Raw genomic sequence first — 27,081 nt, 5'->3', positions numbered from 1 at the left:
TCCCCACCGACCCCTGGAAATCCTAAAGTGAGCGGGTCAAAAAGCACCTCCAGGCATGAACACAGAAATGAATAAATGAATACACAGAAAGGGCAAACAGACTCAGGGCGGTTAGGGACTGATTCTCTCTGCAAGTTTGGCCCCAAAACTGGAAGGGCCAAATAAAAATGGGGGAAATTCAAGGTCGGAAGGAAAACAGTGCAAAAACAAAGCAGTAAATGACATGAGAAATTTTTTTAAAAAAACTGCTCGTTGGGTAAAATGCCCGATTTGGATCGATCCAAAGTTTGCAGAGGAAAAGACTGAAGAATTGGAAAACCATGCAAGGAATAAAAATTTATGCTTTCATTCATTTCATTCAAATCGGGTGTAAACTGCTGAACGGAACCCGCCCCCCATTTATAGAAAAAGTGTGCATTGCATTTACAGCTCCTTTTCCAAATCAAGAAGAATTATAATGATAAAAACTTTTTTGATCCATCAATGGTATTCATTGAGCGCTTACAACATAGAGTGTATTGTACTAAGCGCTACAGTGCAACTGCTTAGTACAGTGCTCTGCACACAGTAAGCACTCAATAAATACGACTGAATGAATACGGCAGAATCAGTGGACACGCTTCCTGCCCACAATGAGCTTAGGCTCTTGGAGGAGGAGACGGACAATAACGTAAATAAGCAGTTGAGTAACAAGCTCATCCAGTTGTACACGAAACAGAACCGCTGTGTGATAAGGGATGGAAAGCAGGATCCCTCTCCAACTTCTCTCTTCCCCGAGAAACGAGCCGCGGTGCAAGAAATCCTGGATCGGGACTCGCAACCTCCCGACACCGTTACCGCTGCTAAGCCGTGCGTTCAAGAGCGATGAGCTTCAGGCCATCGGCTAAAAATCGCTTTTCCCCCTTCGTCCGATTGCCGCCAAAAGTTTCGCTCCGTCAGCCAACCAAGCACACCGACTCGGCCCCCCCAAGGAGTTCCTCTCCATCCTTCTCCCCAAAGAGCAGGGGCTCCTCTCCATCCCCCTCCCCAAAGAGCAGGCCTGGCCTGAGTAGCAGTATCAGGATTTACCGTCAAACCCTATAAACGACGACAGAGTAGGAAAGGAGAGAAAAATTGAAATTAAAGAGGCAGTTGGAGGGCAGCAAGGGACAGGGGAGGAGAAGAGAAAGAGGGAGGGGGGGAAAAAATAAACCAAGTAAACTTACTGTGCAGCTCATGATGAATCACATCTACTAGGTTTGGCTCGTCGCCCCACCAGAATATCCACAATTCTTTGCAATCCGGTTTGACATCACGGCGCCACACGCACAGCAGATTGGCTTGCAAGCAGCGAATGAAACTTAACAGGATGGGGTCATCCTGGGCTGGGGCCGAAATGATGGGGCCGCACTCCCCGTGCCCGCCAAAATTGTACCTACGCCATTTGATTCCCGTGAGTTCAGCCTAAAAGGGAAGAGGAGGGGAGACAAAAAAAAAACAAAATAATTATTTTCCACCTTTGAATTAACATCTCTCATCCCCGTAACCCTTTTGATCGGCGGCCCCTGCGGCCACACCCCAAAAGCCAGAACTCCATTCCAAACCATTGGGCAACCAGCCCCGCTCTCACGGTCCGAGGGGGATAATTCTGCTTCTGCGTCGCGTCGCAGACGGAAAACCCCTTATCACTTAGCCCCTAAAACGCATCGAGACCCCTGCTAGGGGAGATTTATTATTAATAATAATAACAACAATGGTATTTGTTAATAATAATAATAACGATGGCATTTATTAAGCGCTTACTATGTGCAAAGCATTGTTCTAAGCTCTGGGGAGATTACAAGGTGATCAGGTTGTCACATTTGGGGCTCACAGTCTTAATCCCCACTTTACAGATGAGGGAACTGAGGCACAGAGAAGTCAAGTGACTTGCCCAAAGTCACCCAGCTGACAATTGGCAGAGCTGGGATTTGAACCCATGACCTCTGACTCCAAAACCCGTGCTCTTTCCACTGAGCCAAGCTGCTTCTCGAGCAACTAGTAGTTAAGCAACTACTACATGCCAGGCACTGTTATAAGCGCTCGGATAGATACAAGATAATCAGGTTGAACATAGTCCTTGTCCCACAGCCTTAATCCCCACTTTATATATGAGGGAACTGAGGCACAGAGAAGTGAAGCAACTTCATTCATGCATTATGTTGCCAATTTGTACTTCCCAAGCGCTTAGTACAGTGCTCTGCACATAGTAAGCACTCAATAAATACGATTGACTGATTGATTGATTGATTGATTGATTAAATCGTATTTATTGAGAGCTTACTATGTGCAGAGCACTTTACTAAGGGCTTGGAAAGTACTTGGAGGGGTCTTGGAGGGGGGTGACATGCCCTGACACGCTTATAGAGAAGCAGCGTGGCTCAGTGGAAAGAACCCGGACTTTGGAGTCAGAGGTCATAGGTTCAAATCCCGGCTCTGCCACTTAACTGTGTGACTTTGGGCAAGTCACTTAACTTGTCTATGCCTCAGTTACCTCATCTGTAAAATGGGGATTAAGACTGTGAGTCCCCCGTGGGACAACCTGATCACCTTGTAACCTCCCCAGCGCTTAGAACAGTGCTTGGCACATAGTAAGTGCTTAATAAATGCCATCGTTATTATTATTATTATTACAGCAATGAAGCTGCCCACAACAGACTTACAGTCTGGGGAGGAGACAGACAACAAAACAAGTAAACAGGCATCACTATAAATAAAATTGCAGATTCATCATCATCATCAATCGTATTTATTGAGCGCTTACTGTGTGCAGAGCACTGTACTAAGCGCTTGGGAAGTACAAGTTGGCAACATATAGAGACAGTCCCTACCCAACAGTGGGCTCACAGTCTAAAAGGGGGAGACAGAGAACAAAACCAAACATACTAACAAAATAAAATAAATAGAATAGATATGTACAAGTAAAATAAACAAAAAATATGGAACGCTTCACGAATTTGCGTGTCATCCTTGCGCAGGGGCCATGCTAATCATCATCATCATCATCAATCGTGTTTATTGAGCGCTTACTATGTGCAGAGCACTGTACTAAGCGCTTGGGAAGTACAAATTGCCAACATATAGAGACAGTCCCTACCCAACAGTGGGCTCACAGTCTAATCTTCTCTGTATCGTTCCAATTTTAGTATATGAGATTCATACATATATACATTAGTGCCGGGGGCAGGGGGGTGTAAAGGGAGCAAGTCGAGTTGTTGCGGAAGGGCTGGGGAGCTGAGAAAAGGGGGCTTAGTCTGGGAAGGCCTCTTGGAGGTGGTGTGCCTTCAGTAGGGCTTTGAAGGGGGTGGGGGGAACAGTGAGGTTTGGCAGATTTGAAGAGGGAGGGCATTCCAGGCTACAGGTAGGACATGGGCCAGGGGTCGATGGTGGGACAGGTGAGAACGAGGCCCAGTGAGGAGGTTAGCAGCAGCAGAGGAGTGGAGGGTGTGGGCTGGACTGGAGAAGAAGAAAAGGGAGGTGAGGGTGGAGGGGGTAAGGGGATGGAGAGCCTTGAAGCCAAGGGTGAGTTTTTGCTTAATACAGAGATTGATGGGCAACCACTGGAGACTTTTGGGGAGGGGGGTGACATGCCCTGAACGTTTCTGTAGAAAGATAATCCAGGCAGCGGAATGAAGTATGGACTGAAGTGGAGAGAGGCAGGGGGTTGGGAGGTCAGAAAGGAGGCTGATGCAGTAACAATAATAATAATGGCATTGATTAAGCGCTTACTATGTGCAAAGCACTGTTCTAAGTGCTGGGGAGGTTACAAGATGATCAGGTTATCCCACGGGGGGGCTCTCAGTCTTCATCCCCACTTTACAGATGAGGGAACTGAGGCCCAGAGAAGTGAAGTGACTTGCCCAAAGTCACACAGCTGACAATTGGCAGAGCCGGGATTATAACCCATGACCTCTGACTCCAAAGCCCGGGCTCTTGCCACTGAGCCACGCTGCTTCTCCTAGTAATCTAGGAGGGATAGGATGAGAGATTTTACTAAGGATAAACAGCAGAAAAGTGGCAAAGCTGGGATGAGAATCCAGGACGTTCTGACTCTCGGGGCCGGTCTCTACCCGTTAGACTGTGCTGCTTCTCTGTTTCAACAGGGCACGTGGCTACAAATTGTGGGATAAATCGAGCACGTCATCGTCTTTTCCAGTCAAACCATTTCACCCATCCAAACACATGCTGCCAATCTGGCAAATCCGGGCCTGTATGATAAGGGCTCAGTCCTAGACAAATTACGGTCAGGATTCCCAGTAAGGATGAGGAAAAAAAACCACAAGCACATTTGAATCTATTTTTCCTTTCAAATTGTTTCTTCCATTTCTCCCTGCCTAGAAATTACACTTCAAATCACTTTTCAACAGTGAAGCAGTTCACACTCTCAAAGTAGTGCCTCACACATGCCAAGGAAGATTTCTGAATTAACTGTTAATAAAATTAGGACTCAAGGTTACTAGTAGCTATTATTTCTTTAGCGCCTAGCACAGTCATTCCCTAATTAAACCCTTGCTCTCTGCTTGAATTTGAATTTTTTCCAACAGAAACTTGACAGAAATACCATTTAATAGCAGATGGAGAATACTTTTCTAAAAATGGTATTGATGAGTGGTTACCATGTGCCAGGCACTGTATTAAGCGCTGGGGTAGAAATGAGATAATTGAGTTGGAACACGGTCCCTGTCCCACATGGGGCTCATTCATTCATTCATTCAATCGTATTTATTGAGCGCTTACTGTGTGCAGAGCACTGTACTAAGCGCTTGGGAAGTACAAGTTGGCAACATATATAGACAGTCCCTACCCCACAGTGGGCTCACAGTCGTAATCCCCATTTTCCAGATGAGGGAACTGAGGCCCAGAGAAGTGAAGGGACTTATGCAAAGGTCACAAGGCAGACAAGCGGTGAAGCCGGGATTAGAACCCAGGTCCTCTGACTCCCGGGCTCTTTCTGCTATGCCACGCTGCTTCTCGATTCAACCAAGGAGCAAAGCTATGCGGGCTCGTTGATTCTTTAGCTACCGAATCTGAGTTTGAGATACTTCCCACCAACTGAATCTTTGAAAACAGCTATCCACCTTAACAACCATCAATGCTGAGAGTAAATTAAGCTCACGGATGAAACTGGAAACCCATATGAAACTGGAAACCCATACCCTTCATCTTCCTTCCGTTTCCCTTTTCCACAATTCCCCCTTTCTAAATCAAAAGGCCCAAGTTGCCAGAATATGTTCTGTGGTGAACTGTTTCTGTTTCCTCCTAATGCCAACCTTCTCACTGCGCCACCATCTCGTCGTTTAGGAAGCATTGTGGCTTAGTGGATTATCTGCCCGGATCGTCTTTGTACAGAAACGCTCTGGGCATGTCACTCCCCTCCTCAAAAATCTCCAGTGGTTGCCTGTCAACCTTCGAATCAAGCAAAAACTCCTCACTCTCGGCTTCAAGGCTGTCCATCCCCTCGCCCCCTCCTCCCTCACCTCCCTTCTGTCCTTCTCTGGCCCAGCCCGCACCCTCCGCTCCTCTCCCGCTAATCTCCTCACCGTTAGGCCTCGTTTTCCCCTGTCCCGCCATCGACCCCTGGCCCACATCCTTCCCCTGGCCCGGAATGCCTTCCCTCCACACATCGGCCAACTAGCTCTCTTCCTCCCTTCAAAGCCCTACTGAGAGCTCACCTCCTCCAGGAGGCCTTCCCACACTGAGCTCCCCCTTTTTCCTCTGCTCCTCCTCCTCCCTCCCATTACCGCCCTCCCTCCCTCTGCCCTACCCCTTTCCCCAACCCACAGCACTTGTATATATTTGTACATACTTATTACTCTATTTTATTTGTACATATTTATCACTCTTTTATTAATGATGTGTATATAGCTATAATTCTATTTATTCTGATGGTATTGACACCTGTCTACTTGTTTGGTTATGTTGTCTGTCTCCCCCTTCTAGACTGTGAGCCCATTGTTGGGTAGGGACTGTCTCTATATGTTGCCGAGCTGTACTTCCCAAGCGCTTAGTACAGTACTCTGCACATAGTAAGCACTCAATAGGAAGGGAGGGAGGGAGGAAGGAAGGAAGGGAGGAAGGGAGGAAGGGAGGAAGGGAGGAAGGGAGGAAGGGAGGAAGGAAGGAAGGAAGGAAGGAAGGAAGGAAGGAAGGAAGGAAGGAAGGAAGGAAGGAATAGAGGGAGGGCTTGGGAGTCTGCAGGACCTGGGTTCTAGAGAAGCAGCATGGCTCAGTGAAAAGAGCCTGGGCTTTGGAGTCAGAGGTCATGGGTTTGAATCCCGGCTCTGCCACTTGTTAGCTGTGTGACTTTGGACAAGTCACTTAACTTCTCTGGGCCTCAGTTCCCTCTTCTGCAAAACGGGGATGAAAACTGTAAGCCCCCCGTAGGACAACCTGATCTCTTCGTAACCTCCCCAGCGCTTAGAACAGTGCTTTGCACATAGTAAGCACTTAATAAATGCCATTATTAAATGCCATTATTAATCCCGGGTCTGCCACATGTCTGCTGTTGGACCTTGGGTGAATCACTTCACTTCTCTGGGCCTCAGTGAACTTGTCTGAGAGATGGGGATTAAGACCGTGAGTCCCACGGGGGACAGGGGCTGTGTCCAACATGATTAACCTGATAAATATGATTGAATGAGTGAAATGAAGAGGGGGGGAGGGGGGACAGAAATACTTAACTCTGATTTTATAATTCATTAAAGCCAACACACTACAAAGTGGATTTTTTTTTCCAATCTAAGAAAACATGAAACACGAAGCCTTGAAACTTAAAGGATCTTGAAGGAAAATGAAACTTGAACTACAATGCAGTAAACACCAATCACCCAGTTTTTTTTAAAAAAAAAAGCAGTTGCAAAACACTCATACTAATTTCCCTCAACTGAAATATTGAGTTTCCATTTTCACCCTAACTGAATTTGTTCTTGAGCTAAAAATTTCATATTACAGTAATAGCCATGTGAATAGGAACACACGGAGCAGGCAAGCACATTTATGCCAGAGAGAGTAGATTACGCCTGGAGTTTTTTGAATCAATATATTTGATGAGACCAAAGCAAGAAAGTGGTGTTGTTTTTTAATGGCATTCATTAAACACCTACTATGTGCTCGGCACTATACTGCATGCTGGAGAAGATAGAAGACAATCAGGTTGAACAGTCTCTGTCCCACAAGTGCTTGGTACAGTGCTCTGCACACAGTAAGCGCTCAATAAATACGACTGAATGAATAGGGCTCACAGTCTCAATCCCCATTTTGCAGATGAGGGAATTGAGGCCCAGAGAAGTGAAGTGATTTGCCCAAGGTCACCCAGCAGACATGTAGCAGAGCTGGAATTAGAACCCAGACTGAGCCTCCTCCTTCCTCTCCCCCTCCCCATCCCCCCTGCCCTACCTCCTTCCCCTCCCCACAGCACCTGTATATATGTTTGTACAGATTTATTACTCTATTTTACTTGTACATATTTACTATTCTATTTATTTTACTTTGTTAATGATGTGCATCTAGCTTTACTTCTATTTATTCTGATGACTTGACACCTGTTCACATGTTTTGTTTTGCTGTCTGTCTCCCCCTACTACACTGTGAGCCCGCTGTTGGGTAGGGACCGTCTCTGTATGTTGCCAACTTGTACTTCCCAAGCACTTAGTACAGTGCTCTGCACACAGTAAGCGCTCAACTAATATGATTGAATGAACGAACCCAGGTTTTTCTTTTTTTTTTTTAAGTAGTATTTTTAAGTGCTTACAATGTGCCAACACTGGGGTAGATATGAGTTAATCAGTCTGGACACAGTCCTTGTCCAATATGGGGCTCACCATCTAAGAAAACAGCCAAAAGTCTCTGCCTGTAAAAGAGTATGGCTTTGAGAAAACTGGAAGCAAAAGTTCAAAGGCACTTTCGAGACCAGAATATTTACAAGAAAAATATCACCTATTTCCGAGTTTGAAACAAACAGAACCCTTGACTGCTTTGCTCTGTTCCTACCTGCAAATGGCTTGGAATTTCATGAGCTTCATGGCTTTGAAAAAGACGGCAACTTTAAAAGAAAATTACAAAAACTGCAATAATAATGGTATTTACTAAGCGCTTACCATGTGCAAAGCACTGTTCTAAGCGCTGGGGAGGTTACAAGGTGATCAGGTTGTCCCATGGGGGGCTCACAGTCTTAATCCCCATTTTACAGATGAGGGAACTGAGGCACAGAGAAGTGAAGTGACTTGCCCAAAGTCACACAGCTGGCAATTGGAGGAGCCGGGATTTGAACCCATGACCTCTGACGCCAAAGCCCATGCTCTTTCCACTTAGCCACGCTGCTTCTCACTGTGGATTAGAATCCACAGTGCTCAGTACAGTGCCTAGCACATAGTAAGCACTTAACAAATACCATAATTATCACTATCATTATTATTATCTCCTAGACAGCCCATGCCATTCATCCAGAGATGAATCAATGAATCTAAAAGCAGTATGGTCCAGTGGAAGGAGCCCAGGCCTGGGAGATAGAAGGACTCCGCCATTTGTCTACGATGTCACCTTTGCCAACTCACTTTATTTCTCTTGCCCTCAATTCCCTCATCTGTAATATGGGGATTACGATGGTAAGCCCAACGTAGGACGTGGACTGCAGCCTATAAGCTCACTGTGGGCAGGGAATGTGTCTGTTAATCGTACTCTCCCAAGCACGCAGTACAGTGCTCTGCACCCAGTAAGCGCTCGATAAATACTACTGAATGAATAAATGACCGTGTCCAATCCAATTATCTTCTACCCAGCACTTAGTATAGTACCTAGCACATAAGCGCTTAACAAATAACACTGCTAAAAAAATCAGGGAAAGCTTCCTGGAAGAGATCCAACTTCAGAAGAGCTCTGGAGATGGGGAGAACAGAGGCCTGTAGCAGGGGAAGGAAAGGAAATGTTAAGCCGAAGGAAAAACAGTGAAAGTCAGTGACAGAGACAAGAATGAAGCCCACTGAATACACTCAGTTGTCACAAGGGATAACTTTCAATGACAAATCTCATATGAATCACCTTTACTGAGCACTTTCTCTGTGCAGAGCATTGTACTAAGCACTTGGGAATCCACTGCTGAATTCCACATGACCAAAGATACGCACGCTGACACAACCGTTCTCGAACCAGAGGTCACTGAGGTCTCAATCTACCCGCCCCGTCGTTGGCCCTTGGCGTTGGCATTACCTCTGACCCCCCCACTCAATTTCCATCTGTCGCCAAGTCCGGTGGGCTCTTCCAATCAATCAATCGTATTTATTGAGCGCTTACTGTGTGCAGAGCACTGTACTAAGCGCTTGGGAAGTACAAGTCGGCAACATATAGAGACAGTCCCTACACCACAACATTCCCAGGATCCATCCCTTCCTCTGGGTCCACACTGATCCTACATCCTGCCTTGACTAAAGCATCATCCTCCTTCCTGACCTCCGATCCGTACTTCACTCTGCTGCCCGCATCCTTCTTTTAAAAGATCAAAACCGTCTCCGTGTCGAGGAAAAACCCCTAACAGTTACCTTTAAGGCCCTCAATCCACTCTCTGCCGGCTGGTTCGCCTTATCCTTCTCCCTCTATGCCTTCCCTTATAAGCTTCACTCCTCAATCAATCGCGAAGCAGCATGGCTCAGTGGAAAGAGCACAGGCTTAGGAGTCAGAGGTCATGGGTTCAAATCCCAGCTCCGCCAGCTGTGTGACTCTGGGCAAGTCACTTAACTTCTCTGTGCCTCAGTTACCTCATCTGTAAAATGGGAATTAAAACTGTGGGCCCCCTGATCACCTTGTAACCTCCCCAGAGCTTAGAACAGTGCTTTGCACATAGTAATCGCTTAACAAATACCATCACTATTATTAATCAACTGCATTTATTGAACACTTACTGTGTGCAGAGCACCGTACATGCAGAGCGCTTGGGAGAGCACACTACGTTAGAGAAACAGAATGGCCTAGTGGCAAGGGCACAGGCTTGGGAGTCAGAGGATGTGAGTTCTAATCCCAGCTCTGACACCTTTCTGTTGTGTGACCTTGGGCAAGTCACCTCTCGGTGCCTCGGTTCCCTCATCTGTGAAATGGGGATGAAGACTGTGAGCCCCACGTGGGACAACCTGATCACCCTGTATCTACCCCAGCGCTTAGAACAGTGCTTTGCACATAGTAAGCGCTGAACAAATGCCATTATTATCATACACCTATATAATATATATATATATATATATATACTACCTAATACTAATAATAATTGCTGTATTTGTTAAGCACTCACTATATGCCAGGCACTCTACTAAGCACTTGGGAGAGTATGACACAACAGAAATGGCTGATGTGTTCCCAGCCCACAAAGGGCTTGCACTCTAGAGAGACAGACATTAATAAGAATAAATTATTTGTGTGTGTGTGTGTGTGTGTGTGTGTGTGTGTCTATACATATACCATGGAGTATACTACCTAATACTAACAATAACTGCAGTATTTTAAGCACTCACTATGTACCAGACACTGTATTAAGCGCTTGGGAGAGTATAACGCAACAGAGATGGTTGACATGTTCCCAGCCTGCAATGGGCTTGCACTCTAGAAGGGAAAACAGACATTAATATGAATAAAATTATGTGTGTATATGCACACATATACCATGGAGTATAGTACCTAATACTAATAATAGTCGCAGTATTTGTTAAGCACTCACTATGTGCCAGGCACTGTACTAAGCGCTGGGGTGGATAATAATAATAATGATGGTGTTTATTAAGCACTTACTATGTGCAAAGCACTGTTCTAAGCACTGGGGAGGTTACAAGGTGATTGGGTTGTCTCACAGGGGGCTCACAGTCAATCCCCATTTTACAGATGAGGTAACTGAGGTACAGAGAAGTTAAGTGACTAGCCCAAAGTCACACAGCTGACAACTGGATCCAAGTGAACAGGGTTGGACGCAGTCCCTGTCCCACATGGGGCTCAGTCTCGATCCCCATTTTACAAATGAGGGAACTGAGGCCCAGAGCGGTGAAGTGACTTGAAGTTCACACAGCAGTTGAGTGGCAGAGTCAGGATCAGAACCCATGACCTTCTGGCCCCCAGGCCTGGGCGCTATCCTCTAAGCCACGCTGCTTCTCTAACACAGTCGTGACTGTGTTTCAAAGCGTAATGAAATCCCTGTTTTCACACGATTATCTTGGATTTGATGATGATGATGATGATGGCATTTATTAAGCGCTTACTATGTGCAAGGCACTACTCCAAGCGCTGCGGAGGTTACAAGGTGATCAGGTTGTCCCACGGGGGGCTCACAGTCGTAATCCCCATTTTACAGATGAGGGAACTGAGGCACAGAGAAGTGAAGTGACTTGCCCAAAGTCACACAGCTGACAGTTGGCGGAGCCGGGATTTGAACCCCTGACCTCTAACTCCAAAGCCAAGGCTCTTTCCACTGAGCCACGTTCGGCCAGGTGTTAGACACTTCCTCCAATCAATCGTATTTATTGAGCGCTTACTGTGTGCAGAGCACTGTACTAAGCGCTTGAACATCCAGGAACATCGACCAATCCTGTGCCTGCTCTGGGTGGGTCAAATGCCTGTCAGTTAACTGACGGGCTGCTTGGACTAATACGAAAGCTTTCTATTTCAATTGAGTGTACTTACTGAGCGCTTACTGTACGGAGAATACTGTACTAACGCTCCGGAGAGTACAAGAAAACACAATTGGTAGCCACGATCCCGGCCCACGAGCTGAAAGTCTACATATTGTTACCACATTCGCTAAATTCCTACCTTGGTTATTTAAACAATTTATCATTGCAGCTGAAACAAGTACAATACGACCTGGGGAGTCAGAGGTCATGGGTTCTAATCCCAGCTCCGCCATTTTTTCATTCAATTGTATTTATTGAGTGCTTACTGTGTCCAGTGCACTGTACTAAGCACTTGGGAAGTACAAGTTGGCAATACTTGTCAGCTGTGTGACTATGGGCACGTCACTTCACTTCTCTGTGCCTCAGTGACCTCACCTGTAAAATGGGGATTAAGACTGTGAGCCCCATGTGGGACAACCTGATTACCTTGTATCCCCCCAGCGCTTAGAACAGTGCTTAATGCAAAGTGGGCACTTAACAAATATCATCTTTATTATTATTATTACAAAACAGCTAAATAATCAAGATGGGTTTTTTTCTACATACTGTCCCTGGAAACCAGGTATGTACTACAGAAAAAAATACTTTTGATATTTCAAAATTAGAATGAGCATTACTGTGACCTTGTGGAAAGGTCACATGCCTGGGAGTCAGAGGACCTGGGTCCTAACCCTGACTCTGCCGCTTGTCCGCTGAGTTACCTTGGACAAGTCATTTCACTTGCCTGAGCCTGAGTTACCTCGTCGGTAAAATGGGCTTCCAAAACCTCTTCTCCTTCCTACTACGGCTGTGAACTCCGTGTGGGGCAGGGACTGTGTCGGAGTGGATTATCTTCTATCATCTTTCCCGGCTCTGAGAACTGTGTTCGACACGCAGGAAGGTCTTAACAAATACCACAAATCTATTAGGGTCATCGGAAATCTACAGCAACCGCTGGCTTTATGGGATTAATTTAAAACAACGACTGCTTCTGAGCAACTCTAGATATTCAGGGAATTTTGTGACCTTCTAAATCCAAACCAGCTTCTCAGTTCATTCATTGATTCGCTCATATTTATTGAGCACTTACTATGTGCAGAGCACTGTACTGAGCATTTGGAAGAGTAGAAAACAACAATAAAAAGACACACTCCCTACCCACAGTTTCTCACCCGGGGTGCCGACTGAAATACCAGAGACCCCCCCACCATCCAAGGTTACGGTAAACCTGTACCACGATTACAGGACAAGCGTGAACACGCGATCGATATTCTAACCAGTCGCCCGGAATTTCCAGTGAGGAAACCGTGGCCACTTTACGTGGAACATTAGAAAGACTTGCGTCGCAGATCGGACCGTTCGCTGCCTGGAATTTACTGGCAATTCCATGTGAAATCCCAAGTATGACTATCTGGCTACAAATGGACGTGCCTTTTACGAGTCCGCCACACAAAACCTGGGAAAGAAACAAACTCAGCCGACATTCCAACTCAGTGCACGGTCCAAAAACTTTAACTAAAGTATGGGTTCTCGCGGGAATTACACCACCATTTAATTAAATGCTACAAGATCTTGCAGACAGACTCGAGATCAGCCCCGTCTGCGGGTTAGAGAGCTCCGATTCCCTACCCCATCATCACAAGGCAGCAAAATATCATTTTTACGCAGTCGCCTCGAGTTATATATAGACACCAAATAAGTGGTAACTATTCATGGCACTTTGTTCGGCCACATAAATGAAGGAAATACAAATCTACTTTGAAACTCTGCATGCTTCCAAACCCTTAAAGGCCTCGTATTTCAGCAGCTGAATATTTCTTTTTGCCTGTAGACCCAGCACTTGTCTAGCTCGGCAGAGTACAAACTACAATGGAGAGCTTTGGAAATACGGAACAATAGTGCTTTACTTTTGGTAGCATGACTCATTCATTCGATCGATTTATTGAGTTTTTACTGTGTGCAAAACACTGTTCAAAACATCTGTTGTACAACAGACAAATTCCCTGCCCACAATGAGCTCACAGCCTAGAGGACTTTCACAGTCATGTTTCCTCGGAATCAGAGAGAAAACGCTCATACGGTAACAGTTCCTTTTATAAAAGAATAGTATTTGTTCATTCATTCATTCAATCATATTTACTCATCTGTAAAATGGGAATTAAGACTGTGAGCCCCCCGTGGGGCAACCTGATTACCTTGTAACCTCCCCAGCGCTTAGAACAGTGCTTTGCACACAGTAAGCGCTTAATAAATGCCATCATTATTATTATTATTTATTCATTGAGCGCTGAGTGCAGAGCACTGTACTAAGCGCTTGGGAAGTACAAGTCAGCAACATATAGAGACAGTCTCTACCCAATGACGGGCTCACAGTCTAGAAGGGGGAGACAGACAACAAAACAAAACATGTGGACAGGTGTCAAGTCATCAGAATAAATAGAAGTAAAGCTATATGCACATCATTAACAAAATACATAGAATAGTAAATATGTATAAGTAAAATAGAGTAATAAAACTGTACAAACATATATACAGGTGCTGTGGGGAGGGGAAGGAGGTAGGGCGGGGGGGATGGGGAGGTGGAGAGGAAAAGGGGGGCTCAGTGTGGGAAGGCCTCCTGGAGGAGGTGAGCTCTCAGTAGGGATTTGAAGGGAGGAAGAGAGCGAGCTTGGCGGATGGGCAGAGGGAGGGAATTCCGGGCCAGGGGGAGGACGTGGGCCGGGGGTCGACGGTGGGACAGGGGAAAACGAGGCACGGTGAGGAGATGAGCAGTGGCAGAGGAGCGGAGGGTGCGGGCTGGGCTGGAGAAGGACAGAAGGGAGGTGAGGTAGGAGGGGGCGAGGTGATGGGCGGCCTTGAAGCCCGAGAGTGAGGAGTTTGTGTTTGATTCGTAGGTGGACAGGCAGCCACTGGAGATTTTTGAGGAGAGGTGTAACATGCCCAGAGCATTTCTGCCCAAAGATGATCTGGGCAGCAGAGTGAAGTATAGACTGAAGTGGGGAGAGACAAGAGGATGGGAGATCAGAGAGGAGGCTGATGCTGTAATCCAGTCGGGATAGGATGAGAGATTGAACCAGCTGTTTGGATGGAGAGGAAAGGGCCGTTTACTATGTGCCAGACACTGTACTAAGCGCTGGGGTAGGTACGAGGTAATTGGGGGGGACACGATCCCTCTCCCACATGAGGCTCAGTCTTAATCCCCATTTTACAGAGGAGGTAACTGAGGGAAAGAGAAGCCAAGTGACTTGCCCAAAGTCACAGCAGCAAACAAATAGAAGAGGTGGGATTAGAACCCAGGCTCTCTGATTCCCAGGCCCAGGCTCTTTCCCCTAGACCACATGGCTTTTCTTTTTAAAGGCTAAGTGCTAAGTTCTGTTTCTGAAGGAGTAGATGGGTGGAAGCCTCATTTCTGAATTCCCCCATAATCAGGCTAATGAAAAAAGGTTTTCATGGTTCACAGCACTCCTGAAATGAGGAGGTGACACAGGTCCAAATACCAAAATTTTCCCCATCACCACTCATAAGCTAAACTCAGTTTCAAGTCCCATCTCCTCCAAGAGGCCTTCCCAGATTAAGCCCTGTTTTTCCAAGCTCCCTCTCCCTTTTGCAAACCCTAAGGTCACTTGGCTCTGTGACCTTGGGGTATTTGATAGCCTCCTCACCCTCAGCGCTTATGCATGGGTCAGTAAATTATTCCCCCTCCCCGCACATTGCCCCGGCTCACTCTCTTTGCTCTACCCCTCCACCCCCTAGCACTTCTGTGTATATATATATATAATTCTATTTATTTATATTAATGTCTGTTTACTTGCTTTGATGCACATGTGTATATATATACGTATATATATATATACAATTCTATTTATTTTTATTGATGCTATCGATGCCTGTTTATTGGTTTTGATGTCTGTCTCCCCCCTTCTAGACTGTGAGCCCATTGTGGGTGGCAGTGTGGCTCAGTAGAAGAAGCATGGGCTTGGGAGTCAGAGGTCATGGGTTCAAATCCCGCTCCGCCGCTTGTCAGCAGTGTGACTTTGGGCAAGTCACTTCACTCCTCTGGGCCTCAGTTCCCTCATCTGTAAAATTGGGATTAAGATCGTGAGCCACACGTGGGACAACCTGATCACCTTGTATCCTCCCCAGCACTTAGATCAGTGCTTTGCACCTAGTAAGTGCTTAGAAAATACCAAGATTATTATTATTATCTCTCTTTTGCTGAATTGTACTTTCCACGTGCTTAGTATAGTGCCCTGCATACAGTGAGCGTTTAATAAATATGACAATGCATGAATGAAATTATTCAAGTCATTTATTTATATCAATGTCTGTCTCCACCTCTAGACTATAAGCTCGTTGTGGGCAGAGAACGTGTCATTCATTCAATCGGATTTATTGAGCGCGTGCTGTGTGCAAAGTACTGTACTAAGCCCCTGGGAGAGTACACTACCACAACAGACACATTTTCTGCCCACTGAGAGTTTACAGTCTAGAGGGGGAGACAGGCATTAATATAAACAAATAAATGACGGAGAGAGAAGCAGCATGGCTCAGTGGAAAGAGCACGGGCTTTGGAGTCAGAGATCTTGGGTTCAAATCCCACTCTGCCATATGTCTGCTGTGTGTCCTTGGGCAAATCACTTCTCTGAGCCTCAGTTACCTCATCTCTAAAATGGGGATTAAGACCGTGAGCCCCATGTGGGACAACTTGATCACCTTGTATCCCCCTCTGCCCTTAGAACAGTGCTCTGCACACAGTAAGTGATTAACAAATGCCATCATTATTATTATCTACATATGAGCTGGGGGGATGGGAAGGAGAATGAATGAAGGGGACAAGTCAGGGCGACACAGAAGGGAGAGGGAGAGGAGGAGAGGAGAGCTTCGTCAGGGAAGGCCTCCTGAAGGAGACGTGCCCACCATAAGTCTATGAAGTTGGAGCGAGCAATGATCGGTGTGAGTGCTTTGCACATGGTAAGTGCTTAATAAATGCCATCATTATTGTTATTATTATTATTATTATTATTATTATTATATGAGGAGGGAGGGCATTCCAGGCCAGAAGCCTGCCAACACTGCTCAGTTTGGTGCTCTGTACTTAGCAGGCGCTCGATAAATCAATTGAGGATGATGAAGTTCCTATTCCTCTCCCTGTTACCGGGAGGAAGAAATCACAGCCAAGGAAATAGGTTCCCAGACAAAACAAACCAGTGGCAATTGAAGTCAAGCTGACCCCAGAGCTCTTGTTAATGAATCTTTTCAGCTCATTAGAATTTACCCTGTAAAGAACCCCATCAGTGGCCCACCTCCTCTTGGCTCTCTGTGGGCCCTTTCCAGTTCTGGGTTGTTACCCCAGGACTGTTGGGCAGGATGGTGTGAGCTCCTTGGGGAAAATGGAGCCACTCAAATTTCAGGGGGCTGTCTCTATACGGATTTCCTTCACGAGTTACAAGCACTCCCCACGCACAAAAGATGTGAGGTGCCCTGAGGGTGAGTGCAACAAACTTCCAAAGGAAAATGGGAATGGCTCATTTCTCTATAAATTATTGCAACATGCGGTGGTCAAACATTACGCTTTCATGGAAAGAAGTGGCGATAACTTACGGAGGGTAAGCAAGGAAAGGGACAGAGGAACCAAAAAAAAAAAAAAAGGAAAGAAAGGCTGGGCAGAGAGGCAGGGGAAGGGAAGATGGAGGGAAGGGAAAGGGAGGAGGGGAAGGGAAGGAAGGGAGGAGCAAAGACCTTCAGGGGAGATCCGTCCACTTGAAAACCAACACACAGCAGAGGAAAAAAAAAAGATGGCATTTGTTAAGCACTTACTATGTGCGAAGCATTGTTCTAAGTGCTGGGAAGGATACGAGGTGATCATGTTGTCCCACGTGGAGCTCACAGTCTTAATCCCCATTTTACAGATGAGACAACTGAGGCTCAGAGAAGTGAACTGACTGGCCCAAAGTCACAAAGCAGATAAGTGGCAGAGCCAGGATTAGAACCCATGACTTCTGACTCCCAAGCCCGGGCTCTTTCCACTGAGCGACGGTGCATCTCTGCTTCTCAGAGAAGCAGTGTGGCCTCACTGGGAACCCAGAGGACCACGGCTGCAATCATGGCTCTGCCACTTAACTCCGGAGGGACTTTGGGCAAGTCACTTCGCTTCTCCGGGCCTCAGTTTCCTCCTCATTTAGAGGGGGGTGAACTACCTGTTGGCCTTCCCCTTTAGAATGTGAGCCCAAAGAGGGACAGGGCCCGAGTCTGGCCTGCTTTTCTTGTGAATACACTAACGCTTGGCACACAGTTAAGCGCTTAATGAACACCACTGTCATTATTACTATTATTATTACGTTATTCAATCATATTTATTGAGCGCTTACTGTGTGCAGAGCACCGTACTAAGCGCTTGGGAAGTACAAGTCAGCAACATATAGAGATGGTCCCTACCCAACAACGGGCTCACAGTCTAGAAGGGGGAGGCAGACAACAAAACATGTGGACAGGTGTCAAAACCGTCAAAATAAATATTCTCAATAACCTATCCCACCACCTCTTCTCAGAGCAAATAGCTTCAGAGTTCTTCTGAATCCTGGACAAGTCTGGGAGGCAGCATTCCCCGCTGAGGGATGTCATCATCGCAAACCAGACTGAAAGCCTCCGTGTCTTCAAAATGAAATGTCAGTTTATTTTCGCCACTGACTTAAAGCCATCTCCACTTCCCACTTGGTTATAAGAGCACATTCAGAGTTACCATTTTTTTTTTCCTTTGCCGGATCTCTACACAGCGAGCCCATTGTGGGCAGGGACTGTCTCTATTTGTTGCTGAATTGTACTTTCCAAGTGCTTAGTACAGTGCTCTGCACATAGGAAGGGCTCAATTAAATATGACTGAATTGAAGCGGCGTGGGTTCGTGGAAAGAGCACGGGCTTGGGAGTCAGAGGTCATGGGTTCTAATCCCGGCTCCCCAACTTCTCAGTTTTGTTACTTTGGGCAAGTCACTTCATTTCTTTGTGCCTCAGTTACCTCACCTGGAAAATGGGGATTAAGATTATGAGCCCCACGTGGGACAACCTGATTATCCTGTATCTACCCCAGCATTTAGAACGGTGCTGGCACATAGTAAGCGCTTAACAAATACTATTACTATTATTACTATTATTATTACTAATGACTAACTTGGTCCAAGGCAGGGCTGGAGACCGAGACCAAAGAGGTCTCTGAGAGCAGGAAAGTGTTTTTCTGGGGACTCCCTTTCTCTGTCTCATCCCCAGTCCTAAAAATGACCTGTTTCCAGTGACCCTGACAACACACTTGGGCTTTGCTAGACCGGTGGCAAGATGTGTTCATTGTTCTCTTGGGTTTTTTTTTTATGGTACTTGTTAAGCGCTCACTATGTTCCAGGCACTGTTCAAAGAGCTGGGGTAAATACAAGTTAATTAGGTTGGACACAGTCCCTGTCCCACATGGGGCTCACGGTCTTAATCCCCATTTTACAGATGAGGGGGCTGAGGCCCAGAGAAGTAAAGTGACTTGCCTGAGGTCACACAGCAGGAAAGTGGTGGAGGCAGAATTAGAACCCTTGACCTGCTAACTGCCAGGCCCGGGCTCTAACCGGTATACCAGGCTGTTCTCTTATTTGGGGGAAGCAGTGTGGCCTAATGGAGAGAGACCAGGCCTGGGATCGATCAATCCATTGTCTTTACTGAGCACTTACTGTATGTACTAAGCGCTTGGGATGGTACAATATGACAGAATTAGCAGAAATATTCCCTTCCTACAACAAGCTTGCAATCTAGAGGGAGTTGGGAGACTTGGGTTCTAGTTCCGGCTCTGCTACTTGTCTGCTGGATGACCCTGGGCAAGTCACTTTGCTTCTCTGTGCTTTATATGCATGGCTCAGTGGAAAGAGCCCGGGCTCTGGAGTCAGAGGTCACCGGTTCAAATCCTGGCTCTGCCAATTGTCGGCTGTGTGACTTTGGGCAAGTCACTCAACTTCTCTGTGCCTCGGTTACCTCAAATGTAAAAACGGGGATTAAGACTGTGAGCCCACCGTAGGACAACCTGATCACCTTGTAACTCCCCAGCGCTTGCACAGTGCTTTGCACATAGTAAGCGCTTAATAAATGCCATCATTATTATTATTATTATTATATTCCTCATCTGTCAAATGGGGATTAAATCCTATTACCTCCTACTTAGACTGGGAGCCCCATGTGGGACGGGACTTTACCACACTGCTTAGTACAGTGCTAGGCACATAGTAAACGCTTAGACAAAAACCATAATTATCATATTTTGGTTTTCCTCTTTAGTTTGGTTAAAGGCACTTGATTTACATGCAAACCCAAGGTCTTGTTGCCCTGTCTTATTTTATCTGTCAAATGCCACACGATCTACAAAGGGAAATGCATAGGGCTCTCAAGAACACACTTTCAACGGAACAATGGAAACATTCTTTGAACATTCCCAACTGGAAAAATCTGTAGGCTTGGACAAAAACTCAGTATTCCAGTGACCTCTATGAAAACCGTGCTATTGATCAGCTCTAGCTTCTAAAGAGGATTACACACAAATGGAGCAACACATTGAAGCTACTGAAAGGAGTCCCCAGAAAATGTAGTTTAAGTGAAGCTATTGGATTCCTTTAAAGCCACACAAAAATTTCCTATTAGTTTTGTTTGATTTTTGGTAGCCTGCCACTAGAAAAAAAAATACCAAGCTGCAAAAAAAATGATCTCTTTCAATCACTAGAGATACTGCCTGTTCCATGATTCTACAACAAAGCCCCTCTACACTTTAAGCTCATTACAGGCAGGGAACATTTCCCCCTAATTCTGTTGTTCTGTTATAATAGTAATAGTAATGATGGTATTTGTTAAGCACTAACTATGTGCCAAGCACTGTTCTAAACACTGGCAGGGGATAGAAGGTAATCAGGTTGTCCCAAGTGGGGCTCACAGTCGTAATCCTCATTTTACAGATGTGGGAACTGAGGCCCAGAGAAGAGAAGTGAAAAAAAAAAACGGTTAAACGTTTGTCTCCCCCTCTAGACTTTGAGCTCGTTATGGTTAGGGAATGTGTCTGATTGTACATATTTATTACTCTATTTATTTATTTTACTGGTACATATCTATTCTATTTATTTTATTTTGTGAATATGTTTGGTTTTGTTCTCTGTCTCCCCCTTCCAGACTGTGAGCCCATTGTTGGGTAGGGACCGTCTCTACATGCTGCCAACTTGTACTTCCCAAGCGCTTAGTACAGTGCTCTGCACACAGTAAGCGCTCAATAAATATGATTGATTGATTGATTGATTGATTGATTGAAGTGACTTGCCCAAAGTCAGGCAACTGACAAGTGGTGGAGCCAGGATTATTCATTCATTCATTCAATCGTATTTATTGAGCGCTTACTGTGTGCAGAGCACTGTACTAAGCGCTTGGGAAGTACAAGTTGGCAACATATAGTGATGGTCCCTACCCAACAGTGGGCTCACAGTCTAGAAGGGGGAGCCAGACAACAAAACAAAACATATTAACAACATATTAACAAAACATATTAACACCTCTGACCCCAAGCCCATGCTCTCTCCATTGAGCCACGCTGTACTCTCCCAAGCACTTAGAACAGTGCTCTGCACAGTGCGAATATTCAATAAATTCCATTGAATGATTGATCAGTTCACTACCAAGAAAAATAAACTGTGCATATTGCTTCTGCTTTTTTGATATTCTGCTACCACAGGTAAGCAGCGTGGCCTACTGTATAGCATGAGCCTCGGAGTCAGAAGGAGCTGGGTTCTAATCCCAGCTCCGCCAGTTGTCAGCTGTGTGACTTTGGGCAAGTCACTTCACTTCTCTGTGCCTCAGTTCCCTCATCTGTAAAATGGGGATTACGACTGTGAGCCCCACTTGGGACAACCTGATTATGTATCTATCCCAGCGCTTAGAACAGTGCTTGGCACACAGTAAGCGATTAACAAATACTATTATTATTATTATTATTATTATTATTATTATTATTATTATTATTATTAATCCTGGCTCTGCCACTTGTCTGCTATGTGACCCTGAGCGAATCACTTCATGTCTCTGTACCTCAGCTAATTCATCTGTAAAATGGGGGTCAAGACTGAGAGCCCCAAGTGGGACACAGACTGTGTCCAACTTGATTAGCTTGCATCTATTGTTTTGTTATTATTGCATTGTATTATTATTGTTATTGTTATACTGTAATAATAACAATAATAATGACATTTGTTAAGTGCTTACTATGTGCAAAGTACTGTTCTAAGCACTGGGGAGGTTACAAGGAGATCAAGTTATGCCACGTGGGGCTCACAGTCTTAATCCCCATTTAACAGATGAGGTAACTGAGACACAGAGAAGTTAAGTGTACTCTCCCACGCGCTTAGTACAGTGCTCTGCACCCAGTAAGTGTTCAATAAATATGATTAAATACGACTGAATCTACCCCACACTCAGAAGAGTGCCTGGCACATAGTAAGTGCTCAACAAATGCCTTTTAAAAAAAAAAATCCAAAACCTCATAAACCAAGAGGTTATTACTGGCGCAGGAGTACTAAGATAGACAACAAAAACCTTGAGAGATCCTTGCAATGGTTATGACCACAAGATTAAGAGCCACTGTCTCTACCCTCTATTTTTATAACAGTTTTTATAACAGTGGAGACTGTGGGTAGGGAACGTCTCTATATGTTGCCAACTTATACTTCCCAAGCGCTTAGTACAATGCTCTGCACACAGTAAGCGCTCAATAAATACGACTGAATGAATGAATGAAACTACCCATAGATGAGCACATATACCTATACATATATAGTCATTACATGAGTAGTAGTAGAGAAGCAGCGTGGCTCAGCGGAAAGAGCACGGGCTTTGGAGTCAGAGGTCATGGGTTCGAATCCCAACTCTGCCACCTGTCTGCTGTGTGATCTTGGGCAAGCCACTTAACTTCTCTGGGCCTCAGTTACCTCATCTGTAAAATGGGGATTAAGACTGTGAGCCCCACGTGGGACAACCTGATCACCCTGTATCCTCCCCAGCGCTTAGAACAGTGCGTTGCACATAGTAAGCGCTTAACAAATGCCAATTAGTAGTAGTAGTAGTAGTAGTAGTAGTAGTAGTAGTATATATGCTATATCCACATATATACGCATAGGACAGATTTTTAGTACACATTACTCATTTGCCGATATCTTTAGGAGGTAAAGAAAACTCTGCCAACCCGGGCTGAAGTCTCGTCTATTCTAAACGCACAAGGCTACGTGGAATTTAAACAGCTCCCGATGACAGGGCTCCACAATGGAAATTTTCGCATCTAAAAGAGCAATCCGATAAAGAGACTCGAACCCGTTTTTATTAAACGGAACGCCATTTAACGCCCTTGTTTTCCCTCCGATTCGTTTCCCGTAATAGTTTCTCTATTGCCTTGGCTTCGCTCCCGCTTTTCGCTCCCCTATTCCCCATCTGCTCGCTGACGCGCACGTCTGTCCGGCTGCTGAGATTTGTCACTTGAAACTCATTAGCATTTTGCGGAATGCAGCGCTGTTTGAAAAGTTCAGCACTAAACTCCTGAGGGATAAAAAAGAAAAACCCGAGTCCGCGTGCTCTACCGTGACTGCTTCTCCGCCCTAAAGCTGGCAGCCTGGCAAGGTGGCCGAGAGCCCCTCCCCGCCTGGTAGAGAACTAAGATCTGAGCCAACCGAGGGTCTGGCGGCAGCCGAATCGGGCGGCGATGAATTTTATTCATTTGTATCCATGTCCGTCTCCCCCCGCTCTAATAACAATGAATTATAATCATCATGGTATTTGTTAAGCGCGTACTATGCGCCAAGCACCGTACTAAGCGCTGGGGTGGACACAAGCAGATCTGGCTGGACACAGTCCCTGTCATTCATTCATTCATATTTACTGAGTGCTTACTGTGTGCAGAGCACTGTACTAAGCGCTTGGGAAGTACAAGTCAATCAATCGTATTTATTGAGTGCTTATTGTGTGCAGAGCAACATAGAGACGGTCCCTACCCAACAACAGGCTCATGGTCTAGAAGGGGGAGACAGACAACAAAACAACACATGTGGACAGGTGTCAAGTCGTCAGAACAAATAGAATTAAAGCTAAATGAACATCAGGGACTCACAGTCATTCATTCATTCATTCAATCGTATTTATTGAGCACTTACTGTGTGCAGAGCACTGTACTAAGCACTTGGGAAGTACAAGTTTGCAACAAATAGAGATGGTCCCTACCCAACAGCGGGCTCACAGTCTAGAAGGGGAAGACAGACAACAAAACAAAACATATTAACCAAATAAAATAAATAGAATATGTACAAGTAAAATAGAGTAATAAATATGCACAAACATATATGCAGGTGCTGTGAGGAAAGGAAGGGGGTAAGGCAGGGGAATGGGGAAGGGGAATAGGGGGAGAGGAAGGAGGGAGCTCAGTCTGGGAAGGCCTCCTAGGAGTCTCAATTCCCATTTTCCAGGTGAGGAAACTGAGGCCCAGAAAAGTGAACTGACTTGTCCAAGGTCATGTGGCAGACAAGTGGCAGAGCAGGGATTAGAACCCAAGACCTTCTGACTTCTAGGCCTGGGCTCTAGACATTACACCACGGGAAGACGGACCCAGGGTGAGGGGTTTTCATCCCGTTCTCCTCCCCTTTTTAATAATAATGATAGTATTTATTAAGTGCTTACTATGTGCAAAGCACTAAGTACTCTCCCATTTCTGGCCTAGTGGAAAAGGACAAGAGCCTGGGAATCAGAGGGCCTGAGGTGTGATTCTAGCTCCTCCACATACCTCAGTTCCCTCATCTGCAAAATGGGGATGCAATACCTGTTCTCCCCCCGACTTAAGACTGTGAGCCCCATGTGGAACCTGACTGTGATCTACCCCAGTGCTTAGTGCAGTGCTCGGCACAAAGTATGTGCTTAAATATTCATTCATTCCCATTAATTAAACGCTTACTGAGTGCAGAGCACTGTACTAAGCTGCTTCTGCAGCTGCTAATAATAATAATGGCATTTGTTAAGCACTTACTATGTGCAAAGCACTGTTCTAAGCGCTGGGGCGGATACAAGGTGATCAGGGTGTCCTACGGCTCACAGTCTTAATCCCCATTTTACAGATGAGGTAACTGAGGCCCAGAGAAGTGAAGTGACTTGCCCAAAGCCACACAGCTGACAAGTGGAGGAGCTGGGATTTGAACCCATGACCTCTGACTCCCAAGCCTGGGCTCTTTCCACTCTTTCTTCTCATATGCTACTACTACTGTCACACGCAGAGCACTGTATTAAGCACTGGGGAGAATGTGACAGAGTTGGCAGACACATTCCCTGCCCACAAAAAGCTTACCATCATCAATGTTATTTATTGAGTACCTACTGTGCGCAGAGCACTGTACTGAGATGCTGCTGCTACTCCTACTACTACTGCTAAGAATGATGGTAGTTGTTCAACGCTCTGTGCTAGGCATTGTACTAAGCGCTGGGGTGGATACAAGCAAATTCAGTTGGACACAGTCCCTACCCCATGTAGGAGTCACAGTCTCAATCCCCATTATCCAGATGAGGTCACTGAGGCACAAAAAACAATAATTATAGCATTTGTTAAGCGCTTACCACATGCCAGGCACTGTACATGAAGTGACCTGTCCGAGGTCACACAGCAGACAAGTGGCGGGGTCAGGATTTGAACCCGTGACCTTCTGACAGTCAGGTCCACAGTCTATCCTCCACGCCATGGTGCTTCTCTGCTACTACCATGGCTGCTGACGCTGCTTTTATGGTTGCTGCTCGCTTAGTAATAACAATAATAATGATGGCATTTATTAAAGTGCTTACTATGTGCAAAGCATTGTTCTAAGCGCTGGAGAGATTACAAGGTGATCAGGTTGTCCCACGGGGGGCTCACAGTTTTAATCCCCATTTTACAGATGAGGTAACTGAGGCACAGAGAAGTGAAGTGACTTGCCCAAAGTCACACAGCTGACAAGTGGTGGAGCCAGGATTTGAACCCATGACCTCTGACTCCAAAGCCCGTGCTTTTTCTATTGAGCCACGCTGCTTCTCGAATACTCTTAGTACAGTGCTCTGCACACAGTGAGTGCTCAATAAATATGATTGAATGGTTGAATGCTACTATTACTGCTGCTATCTGAGATCCCTGGGGGTGTACATCTTAGCAAGACAAATACATCATCATCATCAATCGTATTTATTGAGTGCTTACTGTGTGCAGAGCACTGTACTAAGCGCTTATGTCAGACAGCACCTTAAAGTGACCTTTGTATGAGGAGCAGAAAACTCTTGGCCAAACCAAACCTGACACTATCATCTATCAGCTTTTCTGGTTCAACCCAGGTTGGCCCCTATGGCAACGCGAGCTAAAACCCGTATCATTTATTATTATTATTATTATTATTATTATTATTATTATTATTATTATTATTATTTTATTATTATTATTGTCAGAAGCTGACTAAACAGCAGTTCCTAGATTTAAACGTGAAACGATCTGAGAGAGGATTTAAAATATCCACAGAAAATCCATTTCGTTGGATTTCCATTCCATTGCAGGATGGCGGAGCCCCGCCCCCATTGATCTAAGGACAGGATGATGATGGTATTTGTTAAGCGCTTACTATGTGCCAAGCACTGTTCTAAGCACTGGGGTAGATACAGGGTCATCAGGTTGTTCCACTTGGGGGTCACAGGTCTTAATCCTCATTATACAGATGAGGTAAAGAGAGGCTTTCCCAAGGTCACACGGCAGCGTGGCTCAGTGGAAAGAGCACGGGCTTTGGAGTCAGAGGTCAGGGGTTCAAATCCTGGCTCCACCGCTTGTCAGCTGTGTGACTTTGGCCAAGTCACTTCTTTGTGCCTCAGTTACCTCATCTGTAAAATGGGGATTAAGACTGTGAGCCCCCCGTGGGACAACCTGATCACCTTGTAACCCCCCCAGCGCTTAGAACTGCACTTGGCACATAGTAAACACTTTATAAATATTATCATTATTATTATTATAGCAGACAAGTGGCGGAGCCGGGATTAGAACCCATGTCATCTGACTACCAAGCCGGGGTTCTTTCCACTAAACCACGCTACTTCTCTGTGAAAGCCCTCCCTCTTTGCAGAAAGCTTTTCCACAATCCTTCTCAAGACTTTATTTTCATCAAGAACTACCTATTTGGAAAGCAATTCAACATATGAAAGGTATGTACCCAAAAGACTTTAAAGAACAAGTACGGTTGGAAAAACCAGGAGTACAACTGACATTCCTTTTGGTATTACAAAAGCTAGGCCCAGGAGAAAGCAAATATTTCAAATAATTGTCTCCGAGGCAAGCGGATGCACACTTGGGTTTAAACCTTAATCCTACTATTCTAAAATAAATTTTCCACTTCCACGAGTTGCTCGATGATTT

At 45.5% G+C, this 27,081-nt stretch overlaps 1 protein-coding gene and 1 pseudogene across 2 annotated transcripts in view; both read right to left on the bottom strand.

The window, feature by feature from the left end:
* The window catches only part of MED13L (mediator complex subunit 13L), a 421,642-nt gene that overhangs the window by 382,187 nt on the left and 12,374 nt on the right, over nucleotides 1–27,081 (bottom strand). For both annotated transcript variants that reach the window (XM_038762515.1, XM_038762516.1), the window contains exon 2: nucleotides 1,206–1,443. In XM_038762515.1, the coding sequence (XP_038618443.1) occupies nucleotides 1,206–1,443 (238 nt within the window). The remainder of the gene's footprint in view (nucleotides 1–1,205; nucleotides 1,444–27,081) is intronic.
* Nucleotides 2,952–3,185, bottom strand: LOC119943141 (annotated as a pseudogene).

This window comes from Tachyglossus aculeatus, chromosome 21, assembly GCF_015852505.1.
Source record: "Tachyglossus aculeatus isolate mTacAcu1 chromosome 21, mTacAcu1.pri, whole genome shotgun sequence".
Lineage (NCBI taxonomy): Eukaryota > Metazoa > Chordata > Mammalia > Monotremata > Tachyglossidae > Tachyglossus > Tachyglossus aculeatus.
This window is presented reverse-complemented; position numbering and strand designations above follow the sequence as displayed.